This window comes from Heptranchias perlo, chromosome 17 (genome assembly GCF_035084215.1).
Source record: "Heptranchias perlo isolate sHepPer1 chromosome 17, sHepPer1.hap1, whole genome shotgun sequence".
NCBI classification, from domain to species: domain Eukaryota; kingdom Metazoa; phylum Chordata; class Chondrichthyes; order Hexanchiformes; family Hexanchidae; genus Heptranchias; species Heptranchias perlo.
Window position 1 is genome coordinate 2,069,377 of NC_090341.1, and position 17,235 is coordinate 2,086,611.

Here is a 17,235-nt window from a genome sequence, read left to right on the forward strand (position 1 = left end):
CGTGTCACATGATGTGTCAGAATGCAAAACACAGCAAGTTCTTCTGCTATTTAAGTTAATATCAGTAAACGCCTCAATAATTAAAGTCATAGCAACCAAGAGGCCGCTCACTGCTACTGGCTCTTATCTCCCGTCAGCATCAATCCCAGATTGGTTTAGTTAAACCAGCTAAAACCAGCAGGTGCTCCTGACTAAAATGTGCCTGAAGCAGTCATACAATTTAATTAAAATCACTACAACCGGAACTTATTGCAATGTTGGACACTGCCTGAACAATTGGTGTTAAGAGGAATCATCCTTACTCACAGTGAGTCTTTCTAAAACACAAATCAATGTATTTGCCTTGACGTTGCTAGGGCGGCCATTTTGTAATCAGGCCTCTAAATGGCCAGAATTCCCAGCAGGCCTCTAGTATTGCAGCACCTATATATCTCTTTTCAACTATATAATTTTTAAAATTATTGAGAAGAAATTGGGTCCTGTTGCTTTAGTTTAGAAAACGTCAGGTCAAAATGAAATCCTGCAGCTCTTTCAGTAATGAGGGCCCCACAGCCGAGCATCGATGTCTCAGTCATTGCTGCTTAAATGCCTCGTTCCAAGATGTCAGGTTTCCTTTTTTGTGCCAACTGTTTCTCTTCCTCTCGCTCACTCTTCATAAAGTCGGATACCATCCAAAACTTAAATTCTGCTCCCATATCGGGGGCTAAAAGGGTTAAATTATGAGGACAGGTTCCACAGAAGAGGCTTGTATTCCCTCGAGTATAGAAGATTAAGGGGTGATCTAATCGAGGTGTTTAAAATGATTAAAGGATTTGATAGGGTAGATAGAGAGAAACTATTTCCTCTGGTGGGGGGAGTCCAGAACAAGGGGGCAGAACCTTAAAATTAGAGCCAGGCCGTTCAGGGGTGATGTCAGGAAGCACTTCCTCACACAAAGGGGAGTGGGAATCTGGAACTCTCTCCCCCAGAAAGCTGTTGAGGCTGGGGGTCAATTGAAATTTTCCAAACTGAGATTGATCGATTTTTGTTGGGTAAGGGGATTAAGGGTTACGGAACCAAGGCGGTAAATGGAGATAAGATACAGATCAGCCATGATCTAATTAAATGGCGGAACAAGGGCTGAATGGCCTCTTCCTGTTCCTATGAGGATCTTCTAGTATCTCTTGCCCCTCTAGACAGGATATAGGAAGCTCGACATCTCATAGACCATCACACTCTCACCCCATGTCTCCAGCCTCTCTCTCCATCGCAGCCATTGCTGGCTCTCTGTTTGATCAATATCTGACCTCCTCACTCCATATCCTCACTCCGTATCCTCACTCTGTATCCTCACTCCGTATCTGCATCCTCACTCCCTATCCTCACTCCCTATCCTCACTCCCTATCCTCACTCCCTATCCTCGCTTCATACCCTTGTTTCATATCCTCGCTCCGCACCTCGTTCCGTACCTTCGCTCCCCACCCTCGTTCTATACCCTCGTTCTATACCCTCGTTCCGTACCCTCGTTCCCCACCCTCGCTCCGCACCCTCGCTCCCCACCCTCGCTCCGTACCCTCGCTCCCCACCCTCGCTCCGTACCCTCGCTCCCCACCCTCGCTCCCTACCCTCGCCCCCCACCCTCGCTCCGTACCCTCGCCCCGTACCCTCGCTCCGTACCCTCGCTCCCCACCCTCGCTCCGCACCCTTGCTCCCCACCCTCGCTCCGCACCCTCGCTCCCCACCCTCGCTCCCCACCCTCATTCCCCACCCTCATTCCGTACCCTCGCTCCCCACCCTCGCTCCCCACCCTCGCTCCGCACCTTCGCTCCCCACCCTCGTTCTATACCCTCGTTCTATACCCTCGTTCCGTACCCTCGCTCCCCACCCTCGCTCCGCACCCTCGCTCCCCACCCTCGCTCCGCACCCTCGCTCCGCACCCTCGCTCCCCACCCTCGCTCCGCACCCTCGCTCCGCACCCTCGCTCCGCACCCTCGCTCCCCACCCTCGCTCCGCACCCTCGCTCCGCATCCTCGCTCCCCACCCTCGCTCCCCACCCTCGCACCGCACCCTTGCTCCCCACCCTCGCTCCACTCTCTCATTCCTTACCCTCGCTCCCTACCCTCGCTCCCTACCCTCGCTCCACTCTCTCATTCCTTACCCTCGCTCCCTACCCTCGCTCCCTACCCTCGCTCCACTCTCTCATTCCCTACCCTCGCTCCCTACCCTCGCACCGCACCCTCGCTCCCCACCCTCGCTCCACTCTCTCATTCCCTACCCTCGCTCCCTACCCTCGCTCCGTACCCTTGCTCCCCACCCTCGCTCCGTACCCTCGCTCCCTACCCTCGCTCCGTACCCTTGCTCCCCACCCTCGCTCCGTACCCTCGCTCCCTACCCTCGCTCCACTCTCTCATTCCCTACCCTCGCTCCCTACCCTCGCTCTGTACCCTTGCTCCCCACCCTCGCTCCCTACCCTCGTTCCATACCCTCGCTCCGCTCTCTCGTTCCCTACCCTCGTTCCCTACCCTCGCTCCGCACCCTCGTTCCGTAACCTCGCTCCGCACCCTCATTCCATACCCTCGCTCTGCACCCTCATTCCATACCCTCGCTCCCTACCCTCGCTCCCTACCCTCGCTCCCTACCCTCGCTCTGCACCCTCGCTCCTTACCCCCCTCGCTCTGTACCCTCGCTCCATACCCTCGCTCCCTACCCTCGCTCCATACCCTCGCTCCATACCCTCGCTCCCTACCCTCGCTCCATACCCTCGCTCCATACCCTCACCCCCATCTTCCTCCGTGTCCTCACTCCCTGATTATAAGGGGGAACTATTGTTGCACCCCTGGGTTACACTGTCGTATTGTTAGATATTGGACGGTGCAGAAACATGAAAATCCAGTTCAGATTATAAGGGGAATTATTGTCGTATCCCTGGTTTACTCTCTCTTATTGTTAGGTTAAAGGGCAGCCCAGAAACACGAATATCCAGTTCAGTTTAAAACGGGAACTGTTGATGTGTCCCTGGGTTATACTATCGTGTCGTTAGATACAGGGCAGTGTGGAAACAGGAATATCAAGCTCAGATCTCATTGAAACATATAAGATTCTGAGGGGGCTTGACAGGGTAGATGCTGAGAGGCTGTTTCCCCCTGGCTGGAGAGTCTCGAACCAGGGGGCGTAGTCTCAGGATAAGGGGTCGGACATTTAGGACTGAGATGAGGAGGAATTTCTTCACTCAGAGGGTTGTGAATCTTTGGAATTCTCTACCCCAGAGGGCTGTGGATACTCAGTTGTTGAATATATTCAAGACTGAGATCGATGGATTTTTGGACTCGAGGGGAATCAAGGGATATGGGGATCGGGCGGGAAAGTGGAGTTGAGGTTGAAGATCAGCCATGATCTGATTGAATGGCGGAGCAGGCTCGAGGGGCCGAATGGCCTACTCCTGCTCCTATTTCTCATGTTATGTTCCTATCCTCACTCCCTATCCTCACTCCGTAGCCTAACTCCCTCACTCTGCACCCTCACTCCCTGTCCTCACTCTGCACCATTACTCTCCACCCTCACTCCCTATGCTCACCCTGTATCCACACTCCATACCCTCACTCCCTATCCTCACTCCACAGCCTCACTCTGCACCCCACTCCCTACCCTCACTCTCTATCCTCACTCCCTATCCTCACTCTCACTCCGCACCCTCACTCTGCACCCCACTCCCTATCCTCACTCCCTATCCTCACTCTCACTCCGCACCCTCACTCTGTACCCTCACTCCGCACCCTCACTCCCTATCCTCACTCCGCAACCCCACTCCCTATCCTCAATCCCTTTCCTCACCCCCTATTCTCACTCCCTATCTGCACTCCACGTCCTCACTCCACGTCCTAACTCCCTATCCTCACTCTGTATCTGCATTCCCTATCCACATTCCCTATCCTCACTCCACGCCCTGACTCCCTATCCTCACTCCGTATCCTTGCTCCACACCCTCACTTCGTACCCTCACTCCCTACCCTCACTCCCTACCGCCACTCCCTACCCTCACTCCCTATCCTCAGTCCATACCCTCACTCCCTATCGTCGCTCTGTACCTTCACTCCGTACCCTCACTCCCTACCTTCACTCTGTTGAAATCAAGACTTGTTGCACTGTCTCCTATACTCGGTCTTTCCCAGCTTTGCAAACCTGTTGAAAGCCTTCCCTCCCCCTGCAGTCTCCAGGTTCTTAAAACCCAAACTTGGTGTCGCCTGACTGTGATTTCCTGATGTACCTTTTCACCTTTTCTCGTCCTTTCAAACTTGTTGCTGCCTCGCACCGCAGGGGCAAGTTTTTTTTTTTTATTTGTTCATGGGATGTGGGCGTCGCTGGCGAGGCCGGCATTTATTGCCCATCGCTAATTGCCCTTGAGAAGGTGGTGGTGAGCCGCCTTCTTGAACCGCTGCAGTCCGTGTGGTGACGGTTCTCCCACAGTGCTGTTAGGAAGGGAGTTCCAGGATTTTGACCCAGCGACGATGAAGGAACGGCGATATATTTCCAAGTCGGGATGGTGTGTGACTCGGAGGGGAACGTGCAGGTGGTGTTGTTCCCATGTGCCTGCTGCTCTTGTCCTTCTAGGTGGTGGAGGTCGTGGGTTTGGGAGGTGCTGTCGAAGAAGCCTTGGCGAGTTGCTGCAGTGCATCCTGTGGATGGTACACACTGCAGCCACAGTGCGCCGGTGGTGAAGGGAGTGAATGTTTAGGGTGGTGGATGGGGTGCCTATCAAGCAGGCTGCTTTATCTTGGATGGTGTCGAGCTACACATAGGACACAGGGCACGTACCTCGAAAGAGTTATTCCTTGGTAACAACACACACTCAGGCAAAGTATGTTTGGTTTGATCTTGTAACAATTGTACATGACTATTAGTCCATGTGTCCATGATTCCCCCAGTGATGGGACAGGGGTCTGTGTCTGGGATTCCCCCAGTGATGGGACGGGGGTCTGTGTCTGGGATTCCCCCAGTGATGGGACGGGGGTCTGTGTCTGGGATTCCCCCAGTGATGGGACGGGGGTCTGTGTCTGGGATTCCCCCAGTGATGGGACGGGGGTCTGTGTCTGGGATTCCCCCAGTGATGGGACGGGGGTCTGTGTCTGGGATTCCCCCAGTGATGGGATGGGGGTCTGTGTCTGGGATTCCCCCACACACAGTGATGGGACGGGGGTCTGTGTCTGGGATTCCCCCAGTGATGGGACGGGGGTCTGTGTCTGGGATTCCCCCAGTGATGGGATGGGGGTCTGTGTCTGGGATTCCCTCAGTGATGGGACGGGAGTCTGTGTCTGTGATTCCCCCACACAGTGATGAGACGGGGGTCTGTGTCTGGGATTCCCCCAGTGATGGGATGGGGGTCTGTGTCTGGGATTCCCCCACACACAGTGATGAGACGGGGGTCTGTGTCTGGGATTCCCCCAGTGATGGGACGGGGGTCTGTGTCTGGGATTCCCCCACACAGTTTAAGGAATTAGTTGTACTGTTTTTCTAAACTGTGATGAGTACAAATGTAGAAATTATTTCGATCCTGGTCTGTTTATAAAACAGGTCGAGTGTTTGTGAATCAGACGGGCGCTGTGAGTATTTTGCAGGATGTTTCTGACTGTATTCTGTGTCTGGAATCGCAGGGCGAGGTATCACAGGCTCAGTCTGTGTGGAGACTGCTCGTTCCCCAGTCACTTACTGAGAGATAAAAGCCAAATAAATCAGGAGGTAGAACAGCTCTGCAGTGTGGGTCACGAGTCATTGTGACGTCCTCCTCACCTCTGCTAATCTCACACAAGACAGGCGGCTGTGAGTCTCACAATAATCTGCAGTGCAGTCACAAGGCGATGTGTAATTGTGGGGATAATGCAAACCTTCTCACTGCCCCTCTGTCCCGTTGTTTAACAGCTCACGCAGCCAATCCCCGAGTCAAAGGAATCTGATTCGAAAGTGTTTCTAGACCGAGTACAGGTACTAATTTCCAGGAGGTTTGAGGTTACACGGCAGAAAATAGCACAGAGCAGAAACAAGGCGGTTTATTGTCTCAGCATCTGACTGGGCAGCATATCCAGTATGTCTGAAAAGGATTGGGTTCCTGAACTCATTCAGTCAAAAGCACAGAAACTGATGGAATACTATTCCCCTGACGGGAGCAGTTTTAGTTTTAAAAAAGCTTTCTAGTTAGGTTAGACTTTCAAAAAAATTTTAAATCAGGGCAAAGATTCTACTGGGAGGCAGAGTTTGCCGTATGTTCCAGGATATCTCCCTCTCTCTCTCTCTTCCCCTGTCTCTCTCCTCTCCAACTTTCTCTTCTCTGTTTCTCCTCCTCATAGGAACACAAGAGCAGGAGGAGGCCATTCAGCCCCTCGAGCCTGTTCTGTCATTCAGTTAGATCATGGCTGATCTGTATCTTAACTCCATTTACCCGCCTTGGTTCCATAACCCTTAATCCCCCTTACCCAACAAAAATCAATCCATCTCAGTGTTGAAATTTTCAATTGACCCCCCCCAGCCTCAACAGCTTTTTGGGGGAGAGAGTTCCAGATTCCCACTCCCCTTTGTGTGAAGAAGTGCTTCCTGACATCACCCCTGAACGGCCTGGCTCTAATTTTAAGGTTACGCCCCCTTGTTCTGGACTCCCCCCACCAGAGGAAATAGTTTCTCTCTATCTACCCTATCAAATCCTTTAATCATCTTAACCACCTCAATTAGATCACCCCTTAATCTTCTATACTCGAGGGAATACAAGCCCAGTCTGTGCAACCTGTCCTCGTAATTTAACCCTTTTAGCCCCGGTATCATTCTGGTGAATCTGCGCTGCACCCCCTCCAAGGCCAATATATCCTTCCTGAGGGGCGGTGCCCAGAACTGAACACAGTCTCCAGGAGGGGTCTGACCAGAGCTCTGTACAACTGGAACATCACTTGCACCCCTCTTGAGATAAAGGCCAACACTCTATTAGTGGGAGTGGGACTAATTGGATAGCTCTTTCAAAGAGCTGGCACAGGCACGATGGGCTGAATGGCCTCCTTCTGTGCTGATTCTGGGGTCAAAGCAAAGTGAGGCAAGAGAGGTTGTTACAGACCTGGTGTCAGGTCTCATGCCCTGATGTAGAGGTTCATTCTCCCTCTAGCCCCTTTGTGGTAAAACATCCCCTGTTCTAATAACCCTCTGTGGGAAAGTTTTCATCTATTTTCCCCTCTGTTCTCCCAGCATTATTCCTCAGTCTTTGCAGGATTCTTCTACTTGCACTTCATTTTTCAGTTCAATTAATCAGCTGATTTGTTCTCTTTGACGTGGAACTGAACTCCCAACCACTGGTTAACAGCCTGCGCTGGAAAAATAAACCAAACGATTGCAAACACTTACTCTGTTCAACTCGAGCCTCGCTACTCATTTCGACACGATGGGGAATTCTAGGCAAGACTGAAGGAAACTGCACACTCTCACTTCTTGCCTGTACTTCACTGGCTGTGAAGTGTGTTGGGACGTCCTGAGGTCGTGAAAGGCTCTATAAAAATGCAAGTCTTTCTGTCTTTCAATGAGAAAAATAGACCCAAGTAAACAGGAAGCAAGAACTGGAGAATGACTGTTTATGGGATGTTGTGTGCAAAATGGTTGCTATGTTTGAACATAAAACATAAGAAATAGGAGCAGGAGTAGGCCATACGGCCCCTCGAGCCTGCTCCGCCATTCAATCAGATCATGGCTGATCTTTGACCTCAACTTTCCCGTCCAATCCCCATATCCCCTGATTCCTTTAGAGTCCAAAAATCAATCGATCTCAGTCTTGAATATACTCTGACTCAGCATCCACAGCCCTCTGGGGTAGAGAATTCCAAATATTCACAACCCTCTGAGTGAAGAAATTCCTACTCATCTCAGTCTTAAATGTCCGACCCCTTATCCTGAGACTATGCCCCCTAGTTCTAGACTCTCCAGCCGGGGGAAACAGCCTCTCAGCATCTACCCTGTCAAGCCCCCTCAGAATCTTATATGTTTCAATGACATCACTTCTCATTCTTCTAAACTCCAGAGAGTATAGGCCCATTCTACTCAATCTCTCCTTATAGGACAATCCTCTCATCCCAGGAATCAATCTAGTGAACCTTCGTTGCACCGCCTTAGATAAGGAGACCAAAACTGTACACAGTACCCCAGGTGAGGTCTCACCAAAGCCCAGTGCAATTGCAGTAAGACTTCCCTGCTCTTGTACTCCAGCCCCTTGCAATAAATGCCGACATACCATTTGCTTTCCTAATTGCTTGCATGTATCTGCATGCTAACTTTGGTGTTTCTTGTACGAGGATACCCAAGTCTCTTTGAACAGCAACATTTAATAGTTTCTCACCATTTAAAAAAATTCTGTTTTTCTATTCTTCCTACCAAAGTGAATAACCTCACATTTCCCCACATTATACTCCATCTGCCACCTTCTTGCCCACTCACTTAACCTGTCTATATCCCTTTGCAGACTCTTTGTGTCCTCCTCACAGCTTACTTTCCCACCTAGCTTTGTATCGTCAGCAAACTTGGATACATTACACTCGGTCCCATCATCTAAGTCATTAATATAGATTGTAAATAGCTGAGGCCCAAGCACTGATCCTTGCGGCACCCCACTAGTTACAGCCTGACAACCTGAAAATGACCCATTTATCCCTACTCTCTGTTTTCTGTCCGTTAACCAATTGTCTATCCATGCTAATATATTACCCTCAACCCCATGAGCCCTTATCTTGTGTAACAATCTTTTATGTGGCACTTTATCGAATGCCTTTTAGAAATCCAAATATACGACATCCACTGGTTCCCCTTTATCCACCCTGCTAGTTACATCCTCAAAAAAACTCTAAACACAATTTTCCTTTCATAAAACCATGTTGATTCTGCCTAATCATATTATGATTTTCGAAGTGCCCTGTTACCACTTCCTTAATAATGGATTCCAGCATTTTCCCAACGACTGATGTCAGGCTAACCGGCCTGTAGTTCCCTGTTTTCTCTCCCTCCTTTCTACAAAACAACAGTCAATACACCTCGACTGGTCTACCCTCATTTCAGAGTACAATACACATATTAAAAACACTAAATACCAGAAATCCACAGCAGGTAAATCAGTGTCTGATGCAGAAATAATACCTAGAATTTTGTAGAATCATAGAATCTTACAGCACAGGGGGAGGCCATTCAGCCCATCGTGCCTGTGCCAGCTCTTTGAAAGAGCTAACCAATTAGTCCCACTCCCCTGCTCTTTCCCCATAGCCCTGCAAATTTTTCCTTTTCAAGTATTTATCCAATTCCCTTTTTGAAAATTATTATTCAATCTCTAGCATGTGGAGAGTAGAGAGTAGAGAGTGAACAGTGGAGAGTGGACAATGGAGAATAAAGAGTGGAGAGTGAACAGTGGAGAGTAGAGAGTAGAGAGTGGACAGTGGAGAGGAGAGTGGAGAGTTGAGTGGAGAGTGGAGTGTCGCGAGTGGAGAGTGGAGTGTAGCGAGTGGACAGTAGAGAGTGGACAGTGGAGTGTAGAGAGCGGAGTGTAGAGTGGGGAGTGGAGAGTAGAGAATGGAGTGTAGAGAGTAGAGAGTGGAGTGTAGAGAGTGGAGTATAGAGAGTGGAGTGTAGAGAGGAGAGTGGAGAGTGGAGAGTAGAGAGTGGAGAGTGGATAGGACTGTGGAGAGTAGAGTGGAGAGTGGAGGTTGGAGGTTGGAGAGTTCTCACGGCCTTATTACCACCTTAGCTGCAACCAGCCAACCTTCCCAGACCAGGGATTGGACCAGGCACCTTCTGGTCTGGGGGAACTCAGTACCACACCAGCTGTTGAAGGGTTAACACCGCTGCCAGTATTCTCCAGAGAGATGTCTGACTGCCCGCCCTGAACCCTGACTCCATTCGTTCAATACCAATATTGATAGGCCTGAGACGATTCAGGCTGCATTCCAGCTGTATTTAGGCCACAGGGCGTTTGACAGATAAAAACTAAGATTCCACAAAGATTCTCTGAACCGTCTCGCCCTTTAAAAACCTTCATTTGTGATTAGACTGGACCAACAGCCTGATTGGTTCATGGGGTGGGGGGGAAGGGGGAGTGGGGGTGAGGTGTGAGGGGAGGGAAAGTGAGGGCAGGGGTAGTGGGAGAGGAGGGAGTGAGGGGGAGTGGGGGTGGAGGAGTGGGAGGAGGGGGAGTGGGAGGAGGGGCAGTGGGAGGAGGGGCAGTGGGGGAGGGGAGTTCGGTAGGGGGAGTGGGAGTGGGGGAGGGGGAGTGGGGGAGAGGGAGTGGGGGCAGGGTTGGAGGAGGGAGAGGAGTTGAGGGGGAGGAGGAGAGGGGTGAATGGGGAAGGGGAGGGGGCGAGGGGGTGAATGTGGAGGGGGAATGGAGTGGAGGGGGAGTGTGGGGAGAAGGGAGTGAGGGGACGAGGGTGAGGGGGAGTGGGGAGAGGGGGATTGAGGGTGAGGGGGGTTGAGGGGGAGTGGGGGAGGGGGAGTGGGGGAGGGGGAGTGGGGGAGGGGGAGTGGGGCAGAGGGAGTGGGGGAGGAGGGGGAGGGGGAGTGGGGAGAGGGGGGTTGAGGGGGAGGGGGAGAGGGAGTGAGGGGAGGAGGGTGAGGGGGGTTGAGGGGGAGGGGGAGTGGGGGAGGGGGAGTGAGGGAGAGGGAGTGAGGGAGAGGGAGTGGGGGAGAGGGAGTGGGGCAGAGGGAGTGGGGCAGAGGGAGTGGGGCAGAGGGAGTGGGGGAGGAGGGTGAGGGGGAGTGGGGAGAGGGGGAGTGGGGAGAGGGGGGTTGAGGGGGAGGGGAGAGGGAGTGAGGGGAGGAGGGTGAGGGGGAGTGGGGAGAGGGGGGTTGAGGGGGAGTGGGGGAGGGGGAGTGAGGGAGAGGGAGTGAGGGAGAGGGAGTGAGGGGAGGAGGGTGAGGGGGAGTGGGGAGAGGAGGGTTGAGGGGGAGTGAGGGAGAGGGAGTGGGGCAGAGGGAGTGAGGGGAGGAGGGTGAGGGGGAGTGGGGAGAGGGGGGTTGAGGGGGAGGGTGGGATGGGGAGTAGGACGCATGCACCAGATGTAAATGGTTACAGGCTGGTGGAGATACACAGCGCCCGAGAGAGAAGCACCATCAATGCTTGGGGTTGAATCTCCTTCCTCCCCAATCAGTGTTTCTGACAATGGGTCCCATTCAAAACCTCAACTCCTGGCTTCCCTTCCAGATGTGACTGACCTGCTGAACATCTCCAATTATGCGTCTTTCTCACTGAAAGAAAATTCACTTCACCGTCCTCTCGGCCTCTACCCTATATTAAAAGTTCTGATTGGGTTGTGACGTTCTATTTAAAAATACATTGCAAACTCCCAGCTCGGACGGCCCCCGTGGGAAACTGCATTCGAAAAGTGTCAGCGTTTCCCTGCAGTGCCTGTCCCGCCTGCAGGAGTTGCTGTGTTGAACAGTTTCAATGTTAAGTGTCTGTCACATAACGTTAGGTGCAAAGCATCGACTGGCTCTCAGCTTGGGCAGTGACACAGTGGCTCAGTGGTAGCACTCTCGCCTCTGAGTCAGAAGCTCACTAATGTCCCTTTTAGGGAAGGAAACCTGCCGTCCTTACCCGGTCTGGGCCTCTATGTGACTCCAGACCCAGACCCAACATGGCTGATTCCTAACTGCTCCTGTGAAGTGGCCCCTCAGTTGTATCAAACCCGCTACTAGTGGTGCAAGGAGGCAGCTCACCACCACCACCTTTTCAGGGGTAACTAGGTGATGGGCAATAAATGCCAGCCTTGCCAGCGATGCCCACATCCCCAGAATTAATTTTTTAAAATAAGGCTGGAAGATTTGGTTGTTTCAGCCCCACAGCTTTGAGTCGACAGGTTTATGGTAAACAGGATGACTTTTTGCAAAAGCTCTGACTTTTCTGGAGATTTGAATGCTAAATCCTCCGTCTAGTAAGGCTCATTTCCCAGATGTTTACCCGAGTGATGGGAGACCTCGGCCTGACAGAAAGCAGCACAACCAAATCTCTCTGAATTGCTGCATCATTTTAATTCTTTTCAATGTATTATTAAACGGGAAGGCAATCACGGAGGTAGATATTGGAGAGCGGGAGTCTGCAACCCGGAGCAGGAGGGCTGTGTCTCAAATAGTGAGTGAGCTGCGACTGATTGAGTGATTTCCCCGTCAGGCAGAATCATTATTAAACGGCAGCCCCAATCTACTCAGCAGTCTTTGGACCATGACCAAATCCACTTCCTTCATTTCTCTCTCTCTTCAGCTTCTCTCTCTCGCTCTCTACCTCCACTTTCCTCTGCCCTTCATTTCTCTCTCCTACTTCAATTCTGTCCCTCCTCTTTGCTTGTGTCCTTTTCCTTCTCTTCTTCAATTCTCTTTCTCCACTTCTCTCTCTCACTCTCTGTGTCTCTGTCCTCCTTCATTTCTATCTCTCTGTGTCTCTGCCTCTGTCTGTTTGTCTCTGTGTGCCCCTCTCTCTCTGTGGCTGTCTCTCAGTCCTCCTTTACTTCTCTATCTCTCTCTCTTCCTCTCCCTCTCTATCTCGGTCTCTGTCTCTCTCTCTCCCTCTGTCTCTCTCTCTCGGTCTCTCTGTGTGTGTCTCTCTCTCTCAGTCTCAGTCTCTCTCTCGGTCTCAGTCTCTCTCTCTCTCGGTCTCTCTGTGTGTGTCTCTCTCTCTCTGTCTCTGTCTCAGTCTCTCTCTCTCGGTCTCAGTCTCTCTCTCTCTCTCGGTCTCAGTCTCTCTCTCTCTCGGTCTCAGTCTCTCTCTCTCGGTCTCTCTGTTTCTGTCTCTCTCTCTCTGTCTCTGTGTCTCTCTCTCAGTCTCAGTCTCTCTCTCTCTCGGTCTCAGTCTCTCTCTCTCTCGGTCTCAGTCTCTCTCTCTCTTGGTCTCAGTCTCTCTCTCTCTCGGTCTCTCTGTTTCTCTCTCTCTCTCTCTCTCTCTGATGGCTGGCTTTCCAACAATGGCAGGCAGCACAGCCAAGTCTTTCCTTGCCTGTACATGCCCTCTCCAGCGAGGGTCACCAGATAAGAATCAGGAGCAGGGACCCTGGCTGGTCTTTCCCCTATTATGCACAGTTTCCCAAACCAATTGTAGACTTCCCACTTCTGCCTTGACTGAGATCAGCTCACTCAGGTCAGGCCGGGGATGCAGCCTGGACCTCTCCTGCTCTGCGTGGGAGGGTTCAGGACCTTACCAGGCAGCGTATGTGCCAACGGAGATGCTTGGACACCTCATCGCCTCATGGGAACTAAAACCCAGAAACAGCCAAGGGTTGAAGAAGCCCTTTGATGGGCTTTGACTGAGGGATCTGGCAGTGCCTGTACCCTGCTGGGGTTGAGATACTGGGAATGGGTCACAGCCCACTGTTTCGATGTGAGAGGCAGTGAGTGTGTTCCAGTGAGCAGCAGAGAAACTCCCTGCAGGTCCCAGCTCCTGATTTATGGACCTCCTGTGAGATTATTTGTGTGCAGTGATTACGACTCTTCGGAGCCCACAGCCTGTAACCAGGGCCCAATCCAGGCAGCCCCGTTTCCCTTGCTAATGTAACTGCTGCTTTATATTTTTGCACTGGAACTTGACAATTTTACAGTCGATGTCCTTATTACCAAAATCACGTCAGAACTGATCCACCATATCAAAACTCAACTGCATTAAATCGGGAGAGAAAGAAAATGGTGGACAGTGGGTGAGGGACTGAGAGACCTTGAAGATAAAAGCTTTGAACTGCGTGAAATCAAAATCAGCCGTGCAAAACCATTGGAAGGGAAGGGAAAATGCTCCAACACTCATCCATCCACGTCATCCACTGCGTCACTGACATCTAAACTGGGAAGTCTTTCCTCCAACAGACATTACTTGGAAAATCATGACGAGAATTAAAAAGCTGTGTAAGTGTTGTCAATACCACCAAGGTACAGTGAGTCAGAGCTGGGGATTTGTGCCTCGAGTCTCCTCAGCGCTGAGCTCCTGATCTAAGGGGAAGCAACCAGCAGAGCCAAGAAAAATTACAACTAGAGCGATAATCACTAAGTTTATTAAAGTGAGGGAATCAAACACGTTCCCACTTCAGATATCCACTGTCCCATCAAACACTCCCAGGGCAGCTACAGGGTTAGATACAGAGTAAAGCTCCCTCTACACTGTCCCATCAAACACTCCCAGGGCAGGTACAGGGTTAGATATAGAGTAAAGCTCCCTCTACACTGTCCCATCAAACACTCTCAGGGCAGGTACAGGGTTAGATACAGAGTAAAGCTCCCTCTACACTGTCCCATCAAACACTCCCAGGGCAGCTACAGGGTTAGATACAGAGTAAAGCTCCCTCTACACTGTCCCATCACACACTCCCAGGGCAGGTACAGGGTTAGATACAGAGTAAAGCTCCCTCTACACTGTCCCATCAAACACTCCCAGGGCAGGTATAGGGTTAGATACAGAGTAAAGCTCCCTCTACAATGTCCCATCAAACACTCCCAGGGTAGGTACAGCACGGGTTAGATACAGAGTAAAGCTCCCTCTATACTGTCCCATCAAACACTCCCAGGGCAGGTACATCACAGATTAACTGCAGAAGAAAACTTCATTCCTGCTGGCCTAACATTGTATCTCATCTCAAACTCAGAAGACCTCCCCAATTGCTCCAAATTTCTCCCTTCCACACTCGACACCCTGTGACCTTTCTGGATAAGTTTGCCAAATTCATTCCCAATTAATGGTAAATTTGGGATCATTTTGTGCTGTGCGCCTCTGCCCAGTAAGATCAGGATGGAAGTTGGCTAAACTCATGTCATGTTGGGCCATCGCAGTCCAACATCAGAAGAGAGTTTCACCCATTTATCCTGAGCTGGATTTGAACCTTGGTCCCCTGATCTCTCTCTTATAGCTAACAGTTGTACAGAGCTCTGGTCAGACCCCATCTGGAGATACCGTGTTCTGTTCTGGGCACCGCACCTCCGGAAGGACATACTGGCTTTGGAAGAGGTGCAATGCAGCTTCACCACAATGATACCGGGGCTTAAAGGGTTAAATTATGAGGACAGTTTGCAGAGACTGGGCTTGTGTTCCCTCGAGTATAGAAGATTAAGGGGTGATCTAATTGAGGTTTTTATGATGATTAAAGGATTCGATAGGGGAGATAGAGAGAAACTATTTCCTCTGGTGGGGGGAGTCCAGAACAAGGGGGAATAATCTTAAAATTAGAGCCAGGCCATTCAGGGGTGATGTCAGGAAGCATTTCTTCACACAAAGGGGAGTGGGAATCTGGAACTCTCTCCCCCAAAACGCTGTTGAGGCTGGGGGTCAATTGAAAATTTCAAAACTGAGATTGATAAATTTTTGTTGGGTAAGGGGATTAAGGGTTACGGAATCAAGGAGGGTAAATGGAGTTGAGATACAGGTCGAGGTTAGCTCGGTGGGTATAGTCAGAGCTGGGAATGGCAGAGGGGACGAGGAAAATGGGGGGAAAGGAGAGAAGGTAATGAATGGAACTCCGGCAGTTACCGGACTGCAGGCACTGACAATACTTTGAAGCTGCCACTGGGTTTTAGACTGTGCTCGGTATGAAGGTGAAATCAGGATGCACTGCATTAACGGAGGGTGCAGGGAGACAGGCCAGAGTGCAAAAACTGCCCACAAAATCAGAGATTATAAAGTGGTTCAGGATCATCACACGAGCGATTCAGACAAGGAGAAATTGCTGCAACATTCAAACCATTAAACAGGCAAGCCTTGCGAATTTGCCGTATAAATACTAATAAGGGTGCAATCATTTCCAGACAAGTGAAATTCATATTTATGCTGTTTTTTTTTAATTCACCAACTGACAGATTTGAGATGCACCTGTGTTGTGGTGTATTTATGGATCTCTCACAAAAGGTGAGAATGCTGTGAGTATTTAACAGCCCATCACACTCACTCGACTCCTATTTCTCAGTGAGTGCACCGTCTACAGAACCACACCATATATTTAAAAAAAAGGGGGACTTAATTTCCCCTGGAATTTCCCTTGGCATCAATCAAATAATCCAAACAACAGCTCTCCCACTCCCTCTGATTTAAAACAATGCTGTTAATTAATTACATGGAAATTAAACCCAGATATATTTAGAGAGTCAGCATAAAAATATTGTTCAGTTACAATCCGTGACAGTGAGAATGTGCTGGTGTGATTGCTGTGGACAGACAGCCTGTGCACAGCACGTACCTGAATGAAGCTGGTCTGGGGCTGATAACATGGTGCAAAAATGGGTCTGAGATGATTTAAACACAAAGGCAGCGGGTTGGAAGATTTCAGAAGCAATCGACGAAACACTTGAAGGTAAGCCTGAAGAATCTCATCGAAGCTGGAGTCTGGGGTGAGGGGGAATGCTCGTCTCAGCAAGAGTGACACCGAGAGACTGCGGAGCCGAGCGAGAGGTGCTGTTGGTGCTGGTCCTGCTGCTGGATCTGGTACTGCCTCCTTCGCTGTCCTCCATCAGACACTGTCTCACATTCACACAACACTCAACTAGCCTTTCATACAGCAGCTCAGGCTGGGGAAACACCCACCAGCCTCCTCATTGGCTCCTGCTGCGCTCTGGAACTTGTAGTCTGTGGCTGTTTTTGCAGATCTGTGATTACAGAGACCTTACACTGAAACCACAAGCTCCAAGCTCCCCAACAAAGACAGAAAATAATGCGTAACCTACAGGCCTAATACTGCAACAATAAAAGCAGCAAAGGCAGGACGATTAGATTGCAGAGAGAAGGGATTAGACCATAATCAGTGCTGCAACACACAAGATAAATGCTTCACATCTTTAAGATCAAGTCTAAAATAATAAAATAAGATTTTTTTTTAAACTTGAAATTTAAGATCACAGTTGAATTGATGGTTTGGTATGTCCTCATTCCAGAGTACAATACACGCAATAAAAACACTCGATGGCAGGAATGCTCAGCAGGTACATCAGTGTCTGATACAGAAATATTACATAGAATTTCATAGGATAATAGAATCTTATATCACAGGAGGAGGCCATTCGGCCCACCGTGCCTGTGCCAGCTCTTTGAAAGAGCTATCCAATTAGTCCCACTCCCCTGCTCTTACCCCATAGCCCTGCAAATTTTCCCCCTTTAAGTATTTATCCAATTCCCTTTTGAAAGTTATTATTGAATCTGCTTCCACCGCCCTTTCAGGCAGCGCATTCCAGATCAGAACAACTCACTGCGTAAAAAAATTCTCCTCATCGCCCCTCTGGTTCTTTTGCCAATTATCTTAAAT

The 17,235-nt window shown here is 50.4% G+C and overlaps 1 protein-coding gene across 1 annotated transcript in view; it reads right to left on the reverse strand.

Moving 5' to 3' along the window:
• Positions 1 to 16,442, reverse strand: part of LOC137333964 (sodium- and chloride-dependent creatine transporter 1-like) — a 146,861-nt gene extending 130,419 nt beyond the window's left edge. Inside the window, exon 1 of the mRNA XM_067998335.1 lies at positions 16,177 to 16,442. Within this exon, the coding sequence (XP_067854436.1) occupies positions 16,177 to 16,207 (31 nt within the window). The 5' untranslated portion in view covers positions 16,208 to 16,442. The remainder of the gene's footprint in view (positions 1 to 16,176) is intronic.
• Positions 16,443 to 17,235: the final 793 nt, after the last annotated feature.